The sequence below is a fragment of the Solanum tuberosum genome, unplaced genomic scaffold (genome assembly GCF_000226075.1).
Source record: "Solanum tuberosum cultivar DM 1-3 516 R44 unplaced genomic scaffold, SolTub_3.0 scf00589, whole genome shotgun sequence".
Classification (NCBI taxonomy): Eukaryota; Viridiplantae; Streptophyta; class Magnoliopsida; order Solanales; family Solanaceae; genus Solanum; species Solanum tuberosum.
The window spans coordinates 1-13,816 of NW_006239511.1; the positions used below are offsets into that span (position 1 = coordinate 1).

Sequence of the window (13,816 nt, forward strand, 5' to 3'; positions counted from 1 at the left end):
TGCTGGCACGGGGTCCTATATCTAGTATATATATATGACAAAGTTGAAGTTATATCATGCCCTTTTCTATAGTTCATAAGTATTCCTTCCCAAAATTGACTCTTTTCTCTATGAAATTCTTCCTTTGAGAATTTGTTCTTTGATTGCTCTTCTGCACGAATCGGACCGCTTAGCATAGTGTAGCTAATTGCACAATTTGGCAAATACAGCACTTTGATTCTTCATGGAACTCAAATTTCGACATCGAGATTACAAAGCTGAAGAACAAGTTCACTCCCTCTCTCGTGTGGCAGCAGAGACTCATCCTCTCTCTCCTCAATCACCGTCGTCTGACCAGGTTCAATTTGTTTTTCTCTTCCTCGTTTATATTAATCGCAGCAACTTATTACCTACTGCTTGCATTTGAATCAATGGAGAATGTTGTAAAGTATTAAGTTTTTGTGATAAATTGTACAAAAAGTGGAATCTAGGGTGAACAATTTCAGTATGATCAGGGTTTTAAACAAAGTAATGAACACAAACTACATATGATCATGATTGAATAATTAAGTTGGTTATTGACCATGTTTCCTTGTGAAAAATTTGAAGAAAAAAAAGTAGATTTTGTTTATCAAAGGGATAAGGGCGTGAAAAATACCCCAACTTTGGTCGAATTTGCTGTTGCGATACTAAACATGAGGACCTATTATCTCCCTAGATTATTTAATACCGTATTTTTTATTCCCTGAACTATTTAATAGTGTATTTTAAAGGTATATTTGTGTCCACGTGGATACATTACTATTTATAATTTTGCATTATTTTTTATGTCCACGTGGACAAATATATATGTTTAAAATACGATATTAAATAGTCTAGGGAGGTAATAGGTCCTCATGAAAGTTTAGTATCGCAACAGCAAATCCGACCAAAGTTGGGGTATTTTTCAGACCCTTATCCCTAACATATTTTAATTTATTAAGTGTTAGCATAATTATTAAGAAAGAGAAAATGGATTTACTAATCAATTACTACAATTAAGGGATTTTTTTTATCTTAAACACGTTTCTCCCTGTTAACCAACAGTAAATTTTCTCTCTCCACATCATTATCAATTCTTCACTATCTTTCTACTATTTTTCAAAGAAAACACATATCACCCACACTCAACGATATTTGTTCATCTTTCTTGGTTCATAAAGAAATTTTTACAGCATGTATAAAAATTTAAAAGTTTAGTTTAGTATGCATGAAAATTTTATTGTATGAAATTTGATATCTCAACAAATTTGTGGACTATACTTTTTATTGATGTTTAAAAGTGTAAACATATTGGTATCAATTAGTAAGTTTAGCTTAGTATACATAAATATTTTACTATATAAAATAAGTATGAATTTTATCCAACAAATTTGTAAATTATTATATCTTTTATAAGTGTTACTGTATAAAAAAATTATGTAAATTAGTATATAAATATTTTACTGTATGAAATTCGATACCCCATGAATTATTATATCTTTTATTATTGTTTGAAAAGTGAATAAAAATGGTATCCATTAGTAAAGAGCAGCATACTTTGTTTAGTTCACCAAGTTAGGAAATTGTGTATTATTATCATAAGATACTTGATTGTATCCTACATTTTCATAGTAAACGAAATGGGTATACCATTTTACATATCAATTTCCACAATAAAATATTTTTTTCGTAGAAGCTTCAATATCAATACATACACTAAATGAACACTTTATACGTATTTGACACTTTAAATGACCTGTAATCTAAATTGAAGTCAACCCAATATCAAAACTGACATCAAATAAAAACATGCATTGAGGTACCAAAAAATATTGATATTTAATGTATCAAATTAGTATCTAAACTGATTTTAATAATATTAGTTAAAGTTAATCATAAAAATCAAAGTATACCCTTATCCTTTTATCAAAGTGAAAAAAATGAATTTTAAATTTTTTGTGTTTGGTCATGAATAGAAATTGGAGTTGTTTTGGACTTTTTTGTGAGTAATTTGAAGTGAAAACACCTTTTTGTTGTTTTTGAATTTCTAGAAAATTCTAACTTCAAGTTGAAAATTTATGGCGAAACGCGTTTTCCGGAGTTGAACTATGGAGAAAAGTAAAAAATTCATGGCCAAATGCCAGGATCAAATTTCATGGCCAAACTACTCATTATCATGATTAAATCTTCTATTTTTCTGTATAGATTAGCCAAAATAGAATGTGGGTAAAATTTCAAAATGAAAATTTTAAGTAAAATAGTTACAGGTAAATCTCAGTGCTTCATTATAAAAAAAAAAGTTATTAAGAAGTAGATAAGTTAGAATTGCATTCAAGTTTTTTGTGTTCTGATATAATCTGAGTGTGAAGCTCACAAACTCATTAATGAAGGAATTCAGAAGAGGAAGAAGAAGAAGAAGAGAAAGGAAATTTTGTATTGAGAAAATGAGCAGAGCTGCTCTTTATAACTGTATCTATACCCTTTATATACATGTGTGGACTACTCCTAAATTATCTACTCACTAATCACCCAATAACAACCTAACCGACTAATAATCTTTTGATAGCTGATTGGCAGCTAAGCTTAATAGAACAGAGTTAACAGCTTAACAGAATTAGCAGCTCAACAGCTTAATGGAAACACCCAATGGAACAATGTCCAGTGCTTACAAGCCACATGTTCAAATCAATATTTCGACACTCCCCTCAAGCTTGAGGGTGTAATATGTTAAGAACACCAAGCTTGCCCAGCAGGTGATGATATTGTTTTTGTCCTAGACCCTTAGTCAACAAATCTGCTATTTGTTGCTGTGTAGGAACATACACTATTTCCACCAAATCATCCTTAATCTTATCTCGAATGAAGTGCAGTCAATCTCTATGTTCTTAGTCCTCTAATGGAGGATTAGGTTGGCTGCTATCTGGCATCTGCATTGCAGACTTGCTATCACTCAATACTGTGACAGGCATCCGAATGTGAACATCTAGTTTAGTGAACAACCAAAACAACCAGGTCACCTCTGCCACAACTGTGGCCATACTCCTGTATTCAGCCTCAGTTGAATATCTGGAAACAGTCTGCCACTTCTTTGATTTCCAGGACACTATAAACTCCCAAATTTAACCACATAACCTGTTACTGATATTCTTGTATTAGGGCCACGTAGCCCAATCTGAGTCACACCTACAAGTCAATTCTTCAGTAGGATGAGCTTGCAATCAAACTCCTTGACCAACTGGACCTTTCAAATATCTAACCACTCTAGTGGTAGCCTCCCAGTGTGACTTCTTGGGATGTTGCATAAACTTACTGAAAGTTTGGACAGCATAACTGATATCAGGTCTAGTGATGGTAGCATACATAAGCTTCGCAATCAGCCTCTGATAAGAGGTGATTTCATTCAAGACTGCATCTCCTATATTGACAGTAGCTTAATCAAACTCTAAGGTAGTCAACCTCAAGTTGAATTCTAAATGAGTAGACACTGGCTTTGCACCAGTGAGACCTATGTTCGAAATGAGCTCTAATATGTACTTCCTTTGGTACAGAATGACCCCAGCTTTGGATCTCAGGACTTGAATGCCCAAAAAATTCTTGAGCTCTCCCAAATCTTTCAACTTGAACTGCTGATGCACTACTTCTTTGGCCTCATGAATCATTTGAACATTGCTTCCAATGATTAGTAAACCATCAACATACACCAAGATGATCACCATTCCCCTCTTCTTTTTCAAAGTGAATAAGGATAGTCATGTACACTCTGGATGAATTCTGCATTCAAGAGGGTAGTTGTAAGTTTAATATTCCATTGTCTGGAAGCCTGCTTGAGGCCATATAAGGACTTGAGCAATCTGCAAACCTTCTTCTCCCCCTACAGGCCAAAATTCTCGGGCATCTCCATATATACCTCCATATATACTTCTTCATACAAATCACCTTATAAGAAGGCATTATTAATATCCATTTGACATAAAGATCGACCTTTGGAGGGGAAATAACACACCTCATCGTCACCATCTTGGCAATAGGAGAAAAAGTATCATGGTAATCCAGACCCTCTTACACAATATCAAAAGACTTAGATGCTCTAGAGGCACTATTAGGAAAAGACGGAATAGCCTAAGACCCTTATACTTGGCTCGGATTGTCAACTAAACCCTTTCTACTCATGACTTTTCCAATTAGACACTAAAACCCAATAAAACTCAACCTTTACACCTCTGATTATTGAGCGAACTTATGTGGCTTGTAGTGCTAACTCGGATGGAGTGCGTGGTATTACAACTTTTAAAGCGAGTGAATGCAATAAATTTGATTGAATAAATATTAAATTCAAGAAGAAATAAATTGTATAAAATTGAAGTAAAAAAAATTCCCAACCCCATCCCATCTTCATAAAAAAGAGCACAACATGCATCATCATTAATGAAAAAATGGCGTTCTTCCATCTTCACAAATTATGTACAAAAGTCAATTTCTTGCCTTCCAAACATAGATGCCTCACCAATGTGTGAGATCCTCTCTCCTGTGGGAAAATTCACCTTATACTTCTGTGATTTGGCCAAACTATGGTCTTCTGTCAACAGATGTCTACTTGGTAAGAAGCACCAGAATCTACTATCCAGTCATTTGAAAAATCATTAACCATTAAACAAGTAGTGATGCTTGTTATTTGGTTTGAATCTCCTTTGTATCCTTACTCAATAGATTCAATATCTGCTTGTACTCACCATCTGTGAAACTTGTCCTTTGGCCACACAAACATTATTCACATCATGACTAGTTGAAGCAATCTGATTATGATCACCATGGCTTCCAGAAATGTTTTTTGCTTAAGCAAAAGAGTGTTGGCCATTGTTGCTAGACTGACCTCCATGTGGTCCAAAGTTTTCATATCCTCCAGAATTACTAGACTGACCTCCATGTGTTCCAAAGTTCCCACATCCTACAGAATTGCCATGACCAGATGTTCCCTTAGGATAGCCATTACCATTTCCAATTTTCCTCCTTTGTTTCCAATCAGCAGGGTAGCCAATCAATTTGTAACAATTCTCCTTGGTATGTCCAGTGAAATGACAATATTCACATTGTGAAAACACCTTTCTTCCTCTATAGTTTGAATTTCCTTGATTATAGTTTTGAGTTCCTTGATCTCTACAGGCTCGCATAGCTATTGGATCTGGTTTCTCATTCACAGTAACTAAACAAGCTGAATGCTGAATCTCATCCTCAATTATTATAGCACAAGCTGGTTTATAGATGGAGTAGCGCCTTTGAACAAGCTCTGTGTACGTGCTTGTTCATATGATTCATTCAATCCACTTAAAAATTGTATTAACCTCAACTGTTATTGATGGTCTTCATAGTCTTTTGATTTAGGACAACCACAACTTGGTGAAGGTACAATAGCATCATATTCACCCCATACATTTTTCAATTTTGGGAAATAGGTTGAAACAGAATCAGTACCTTGTGAGAGAGTTGTGATTTCCCTGTGCAACTGATAAATTCTCATTCGATATACTTTGTCAAATCGTTCCTTCAAATCTGCCCAAACTGCAAAAGCACTGGTATCATATACAACTCCGCTAAGAAGTTTCTCACTGATTGTACTCATCAGTCAAGACAGTACGATGGCATTGCATGTCTCTCATTGCTCATGTAATTCATCTCTATACAGTCCCCTTATGCATGAGCCTGTTACGAAACCATATTCTCTTTCCCAACAGTGAGATCCTCATCGATCTGCTCCTCACTCCATAATTCTCAGATTCAGTTAGTTTGATAGGGATTAGCCCTGCTTGAAGCATCTGAGGGACCTATGTAGAGAGGATCTTTCTGATCGATCTTATTTGCCACCATTGATGAATCTTCGATATCTGAAACAAAAAATAGATCTAGCTATACGGACAAACTCTGAGCTAGTCTCAGTCAATTGTCTACACAGCCAGCATTGACTGCTCTGATACCATGGTAAAGTTTGAGCTTGAAGCTCACAAACTAATAAATGGAGGAGTTCAGAAGAGGAAGAAGCAGATAAAGGAAATTCTGTATTGAGAAAATGAGCAGAACTGCTCTTTACAGCTGTATCTACACCCTTATATACATGTGTGGACCACTCCTAAAATATCTACTCACTAATCACCCAATAACAACCTAACTGACTAATAACCTTTTGACAGCTCACTGCCAGCTAAGCTTAATACAACAGAGTTAACAACTTAACAGAAATAACAGCTTAATGGACACACCCAATGGAACAATGTCCAATGCTTACAAGCCATCTATTCACATCAATATTTCAACATGTTCACATGATTTCTACTTTATTGGGATATAGGCAATGCAATTTCACCAGAGCAGGTTATAGTTGGACTTCCCGTACTCCTTATGTTAAGACTCAGGGCAAACAAAGTGCACCCAAGCCTGTGCAGTAATGAAGCACACGGGAGACCCTAATCCTTTCTGCCTAAGTTTTGGTGGGAAGAGCTCACACTTGTAAGAAGATGCATGCACTCGATAAAATAGGTTAGCGAGCTGGTTCCCACACTACAGTTTAAAAAACAGAAATAGAGAAGACATACTTAAGACAAAAAGAAACTACTCCTATAAGAGAACGGACTTAAAAGCTAGTTGAAAAAGAGGAAAACCAGCACAGGAAAAGAAATCAGATGATTATGTATGCCATATATGTAGCTAAACTTGTACCCGCTGTTAGTGCTTCAATATTTTAAAAGATTATAATGGTGATACCAATATACCACCATGGTCCATCAATTGTTAAGTCAATAACCTTAATCTATGATTGATCACGGGATCTGTTTTTCTTAGCATATTCAGATGTTTTGTCATTTCCTAATTTTAAAATCACTTGGTTGAGTCTGTAGGTTGATGGTACGGATTATGGCAGGGACGAGTTCTTTGATCCATTAAGGGAGAATCATGGAAAACCAGAGGATTCCATGAAGGGTTTAGGAAGAACGTCTACTGAAATCGCAGGTGAACCGTATAGAGATATTGCTATTCATTTTCTGGGCAAGGAGTGGACATCTTACAAGAAAGTCTTGATGCAAAAATTTCCTGTCTCCAAAATGATCTCTATTTCTTCGGTTAGTATGCCACTTTAATCTTCACACACATGCTGTTGAGCTACTTACAAATTGTCCAAAAGAAAGGTGATCTTGGTGGATCCTTTGACAGTGGTCTTCTTATAGTTTGAGGTATAAGGGTGTGTTTGGTACGGAGAAAACCCTTTTCCAATGTTTTTCAATTTTCTCATGTTTGGTTGATCAAAATATTTTGTTAATCAAGTTCCTTATAAATAGGAAAATAACTTCCCTAGAGCGAGTATGAAAAACAAGTTCCATGAATGACATTGATCGTTTTCTCTTCCTCACCACAGCGCCCCAACCCCTTGACCATCCCACCCCCATCACCCCTACCCTCCCACCCCATAGTGTTTTCCTAGATTACATAGAAATGCTCTTAGGACAATATCTTTTTGCTTACTTACCAAATACCATAAAATAACTAAGAAAATCACTTATTGTTTTTTTTTGAACTTGGTAACTTTGTATTATATCACAAAACAGTACATGGGTCGTACTGTAACCTTATATACAAGAGTACTCCTGATTTCACTTCTCTACGTCTAAATTGAGTCTAACACATCAATAATAGAGACAGTGTCATTAGAGTATAACTGATTACACCAAAAGACTAAAAGTAAAATGCAGTTTAGTTTAACTTTCTGCACATTGTTCTCTATGCTCTCAAAACATCTTGAATTCCTTTCTTTCCAAACAGCCCACCAGATAGCCCCCGGGATAATTCTCCATCTACCTCTATCCTTGGCATGTACACCTGCTTCCTCCCAGCATAATAATGCCTCAGCCACCTTCCTGGGCATTGTCCAGGAGATGCCTTTGAGGCTTAGGAATAATCTCCACAGATGATGGGTGTACTTGCAATGTAAAAATAGATGGTTAACAGTCTCAGATGTTTCACCACATAGGAAGCACCTAGAACACAGGGTTCTCCCCCTCTTCATAACATTGTCCTGTGTAAGGACTGCTTCCTTAGCCATTGACCAGACAAAAAAGGAGACTTTGTGAGGGATTCTGCTCTTCCATATTTGCTTCCAAGGCCAACTTGAGCACTGTTGATCTGTCTGATCCATCAACTTGTAGGATTTGTTGACTTTGAACACTCCCTTGTCATCTCCTGTCCACCATAATTTATCCTCACCTGGCTGTAGTCCCGTGAAAGTGTTCACAGTGTTTAAGAATTCAGCAACTCTCACTATTTCCCAATCATTAAGGTTTCTTCTGAAAATGAAATTCCATCCTTGTGGTGACCAAAGATCTGCTATAGTACTTTGTTGAAACATGATTAGGTTGTAGATGTCTGGAAAGAGATCTTCCATGTTGCCTTTCTCATGCCAAATGTCCTTCCAAAATCTGGTCTTATTCCCATCCATTACTTTTGCCTTTGAGTTACTTTTAACTTCATTCCACAAGCTTCTGATGGACCTCCAGAGGCTAACACCATAAGGAGTGGTTACGTAAAAATATATGGTTAACAGTCTCAGCTGTTTCACCACATAGGAAGAAAATCACTTATTGTTTAAGAAAACAAATCTGTGGAAAATATTTTCCTTCATACCAAGCACACCCTAAATTTGTTTTAAGGTTTAGCTATCAATTTCTATTTATGTTCAAGTTCAATGGATTAGATGGAAATTCTTTTATTATGATGCAGTAGCTAGCTGCATCTTATAATGAAATTGTGTTTGTTTTGTCCCAAAGTGCTTTGGTTTCCTTCTTCTCTTTTAAGTTTTTCTTTTTGGGTGGAGGGTTGTGGACTCTATTAACACTGCAGCAAATTGCAAATGGTGGTGAATTTCTTGGTTTTTTTACCTTAAGATTAATATATTTTCATCTTAAGATTAATATATTGTCATTGTCTACCTTTTGGATCAAGTCAGAAGCTTTTTTGCTTAAAATGAACAACAGAAAAGAGAAGGAAAAAGTTAAGAAGAAGAAAAATTAGGGTGTCAACAAAAAAAATTACAAAATTTTAATCAGTGTTTTATTGTGTTCAGTTTTAATACTGTTCTGGGTTTCTGTATGACCTTTTTTATTGCTCCTTACAGCTGTCAAGCTCAATTATGAAGACAGGCAAGGGTATGATATATCCTCACTATATTTTCTTTATGTGGCTCATTATTTAGTTTGAAGTGTCCCAAATTAATTACATATGTTGTCACCCAATAATATTCTACATTTTACAAGGTTTAAAACATTTTGATTTAAGCTTGCAATACATTATTTCATTTAAAAATGACTTGCATACCTAATCCAAATCTACTTCAAATGTTTTCTACCTGTGCAAAATCAATATTAAGTCATCTGGTTCCTAATCTGTGTGGCTCAATCAAAGATTTTTCATATAAAACAGGACAAAAGAAGTGATTATAAAGCTTTTTTCTTTATTTTCATGGACTTTTAAAGTTCTCTCATCCTTTTATTTTCTAATGCAGCTAAGAAAAATGTAAAGGGGGTATCATTTGAACTTGTTTGATATGGTAGACTAACTATTTTATTTAATCGGCAATAATTGCTATGATGATAAAATATTGTAGGCCCTGAGAAACCCTCAGCAAATGTACATCTAGAGGAGCTAGATGATCCTCAGAGATTTGCTGAAGAAGGTGTTAAATATATCACCCTGCAGGAGTATGTCTCACGCTTAACTGAACTTAAAGATGAAATTAGTCGTGCCTGGCATGCAAGTGACCGCGTAACCTCCTTTAATTTGTCAATCAAGGTAGTTTTTGTTCTAAACTGTGTCACATTTGCTTCTTGCTGGATTCTGAACTTTCCAATCAAGTGATCGTTCTTTTTGGATATGTACCTCTCAATTTAACAATTTTATTTGGTATTCATACAGTAAGTCAATTTCAAACTTGCTGCTCTCTCCCTTTCAATATGTTTGTCTTAGTTTGACTCGGCATAGAGTTAAAGAAAATAAAAAAAGACTTTTGAATCTTGTGGCCTTATATATGCCATGTGAAATTCTGAAATTAAAGAGTTGTCAAATTAAGAAAGAGACAGTTTTTTTAAATAGACCAAAAAGGAAAGTAAGGCGAACAAATTGAAACAAATGGAGTATTTAATATTGGGTCATAGCTCAGTCAAGTTCACTCAGGTTATTCCTGATCAAGTGATCAGTGTTTTTGGATAAGTATCCGTCCATTTAAAAATTTATTTGGTATTTGTTCAAAAAGTCAGTTTCAACTTTCAAGTTTGCTATTTAGTAATACTTGGCTGACTTCAGTTTTAATTAAGTACCCGTCCGTTTCAAGTTTGCTAGGGATGGGCTTTTTCAAGCCAAAAAACCCTCTGAACAGAATATTTTATTTTTTTAGTTTTAATTTTTTAAAATTTCAGTTATTCGGTTCGGTTTTCATTCTTAAGGAAATAAAATCGGTCAAACTGAAAAATCGAAATTTGTACTTGTAAGTAACGTGCTCAACCATTGTGATTTAATAGTGTGAGAAATTGGCATGAATCCAAAGGGAAGAAGGGATATTGTAAAGGATTGGAAGGATAACTGAAAGAAATTATTTCATTCTTCAAAATCTGAGAAAACATTCGACAAGTGTGCCAATAGAGGAAGTTTAAGGAAAATAATTTAATTGTTTCTTTATGTTATTTGTTTGCTGATTTATTTCCTTTACATTCATTGAGTCATTGTGAGCCATAAATTAAGAACGGGGATTTTAATTCTTAATTTTCTGTGTTTTCATATCTTCACTTTGTTTCTTTTCAAATTTTCATATCTTCCCTCCAGTGTTTGTCTATAGGCTTTTCAGAATAAGGAAAAGATGAGTTGTGGTGCAATATTAATGTCAGTTTTGAACTATCAAGTATCAAGTGTAGAAGTATTTCCCAATATGTTATGTTACATGAACAATGTTATCTGACAAAACTACATTGGTAGGAAGCAAAAGTTACGGTTTTATGCTACCACAAGTTCTGATGAATTGAATGACCAGTCAGGAGAAGATTTGAAAAAGGCTAGCATGATAAAGCCCAAACCCAAAATCCGAACCAAAATAAATATAAAAGAACAAACCGAACTAATTTCAGATTGATTTTTTCACTTTTACCAAACCATAAACCGAAATACCGAACCAACTTCTATAAACCAAACAACCGACTGAATGCTCATCCCTAGTTCAAACATATAGCATCAATCAACAATAAGTCCAATTTAGTTCTATCTCCACATTGATTTGAGACAAACATTGCAGACTATTCCCTTATTTTCTGCTTCCAACTGATGACACTTGTTACTGAAAAGATGAATTCATCTGTTAAGGTACAACACACTTTAACCTGATAATCTGATAGATCAACATAATTTCAAGAAAAATAAACAGTAAAAAGAACATGATTGAATTGCTTTCTTATAAATCATTTAACAGTATACGTTTCTTCTCTTCTCATTGATTTCAACAGTAAAACAAATAATAAAAATATGAAGGATCAAATTAGTTAACTGGTCTAATGGAACCACAGATATAATAACTTAAGACTCTTCTATAACATCACGTGGCCTGTTGGCAATTCTACTTTCATTTCTTAGCTAAATGTGTCTTGATTTCTCTTGAATAGGTTGCTAAGTTACTGTCGGACACATCTGTACTACAATTGTATCCAACACTTTTTGTTCTAGCTACAGAAATACTAGATATGTTAGGGGATATGGTATGGGAACGCATCAGGCAGAAAGCTGAATATACTGAAGATGGGACATTAGTCCATTTACCAGGTATATCCCTCACATTTACCTCTAGCTCTGCTTCCTCGTGGCCAACTGGCACCTAGTTACCAGTATCCGGTGTCCACTGCTGTCATATGTGCTTTTACTGTGACTCAAATTTAGTCTCTAATGTACTGTTTGTGTAAAATAAGTTTGTCATCATCCTTGTGTATAAATCAACTTGGAAATAATTTGTAAGATTTTCTAATTGATTTTGTTTGGATGACTTAGAGCAGTCTGCCACTGTTTATTGTAATGGAAGACTGTAGAATCCTTAGGCCCACGGTTAGAATAGTAGATATCTCGGTAACAAGTTATGAAATTTGTCTTATTGCTAAGCCTGACATTGGCACCTTAAGGATCTCCAATTCTCATTATAATTAATCATAGTCAAAGAGGATGGTTATATGGTGAAGCGATGCTGGATAAGTTAATTGTGGTGTTGTTAACATTCCAAATCAGAATTGCGCGGATTTTTTTTTCATTAGTAAAATTTTATTTTTAAGTTGAAGGACAAGGTTTCAATGTCTTTAGTATACCAATCTCTAAGATATCTTTCCAAATTTTGTTTCTTCTTTGTTTTCAGTATTCTGATATCCTTGATGTAACTGTTCTGGTTTCTGAGTCCCATTTCTTACTAAAAGATGCACTTGATCTGTAACAGGTAACTTTCAAGCAACTGAAATCTGTGCTGAAGCCAAAGAAACCTGCTATAACTGGTTTTGCAAAGTTGGTTCCATCCGCGAGCTACTGCCACGCATGTGAGGTCCTCAGTTCTTGCAATTCCTAGCCTGTGTCTTTATAACTCGTGATTCTGCTTCTTTTTTTTACTTTAATTTATCTTAAGGTGTCTATTATTTATTAACATAATGTCGTTAGGTGAGATGCTGGAATGGATTTGGAAGCATTATAGAGTTATTGGAAATTGACATATTTAAGGAATGATCTTTGAATTTTTCCAAAAGTGATGATCTCGGTTCACTAGTGAAAAATTGTTAGAATGCAAGCTGTAGATTATCTCTGTATTGTGATAGCATGGTGAATTTTAAATTATCTAGGATACATTGCCATGTGGCTTTTCTATGCAACTGCTTTCATCATAATCATAAAAGTAAGGTAGATTCTGCCTCCTCCTCTAGACTGAAATGATTTGAAGTTTTCAATGAGAATTCCACCTCTGGTATTTGTAGTTTCGTGCTCATGTTCCATATCAGCTGAGCAGTTTCTGGCAGTTATTAAGAATTAAATATTGTTAGTATGTCAAGAGCCCATTATAAATATGCAAAAGGTTTTAGAATCCCTATGATTGTGTAATTAGAACTCAAAATTTCTTTCTTCCTTTTAAGTTTTATTTGTAAAACTATTTAAATACCAACATGCTTGATTGAGTAATCAATTATCAGATCTCTTCTTCTCTTTTTCTTTAGAAAAGCGAAGTGTCTGCAACCTATACAAGATATCATTGCAGGGAGAAAACCGAAATCACCTTTTTCATTTCTTTTCTTTCTTAAAATTGAAAAACTGTTCACGAGTTTATATTTCTGTTGGTCTTCTGTTTGACAAATACTCTTGTGAACAGATACTTGGAGCTGGCCATATGCCATTGCTGGCGTTTCCTTTCGGAACAACCTGCCAATAATCTTCCACGACTGGTTATGATGGCAAGAGGCATTGCAGATCCACTAGCATCGTTTTATTGCCGCTTATATTTGGCCCATTGTGCACAAAAATTGCCTCAACGGGACATAGGTAACATTTGTGTAGTTTACTTGTTTAGTCATGATGGATAGCTATAACGTTAGTGCAAATACGTATGTGTGTTCATATTTGCTAATAAAATTTGCCACATATTTGACTCAGCAAGTTGTAGCTTCTAGCGGTCATGCGAACTACAATTATGAAAAATTAATGAATCAACATAGTAGTATACAACAACAACATACCCAGTGAAATTCCACAAGTGAGGTTTGGGGGGGGGGGGGTAGAA

General features: G+C 35.0%; 1 protein-coding gene across 4 annotated transcripts in view; it reads left to right on the plus strand.

The window, feature by feature from the left end:
- The first annotated feature begins 78 nt into the window (after positions 1 to 78).
- LOC102602146 (UPF0505 protein C16orf62 homolog) overlaps positions 79 to 13,816 on the plus strand; it is a 38,875-nt gene continuing 25,137 nt past the window's right edge. For all 4 annotated transcript variants that reach the window (XM_006365886.2, XM_006365887.2, XM_006365888.2 and 1 more), the window contains exons 1-7: positions 79 to 337; positions 6,888 to 7,109; positions 9,155 to 9,185; positions 9,644 to 9,828; positions 11,682 to 11,838; positions 12,494 to 12,590; positions 13,409 to 13,578. In XM_006365886.2, the coding sequence (XP_006365948.1) occupies positions 224 to 337; positions 6,888 to 7,109; positions 9,155 to 9,185; positions 9,644 to 9,828; positions 11,682 to 11,838; positions 12,494 to 12,590; positions 13,409 to 13,578 (976 nt within the window). In that variant the 5' untranslated portion in view covers positions 79 to 223. The remainder of the gene's footprint in view (positions 338 to 6,887; positions 7,110 to 9,154; positions 9,186 to 9,643; positions 9,829 to 11,681; positions 11,839 to 12,493; positions 12,591 to 13,408; positions 13,579 to 13,816) is intronic.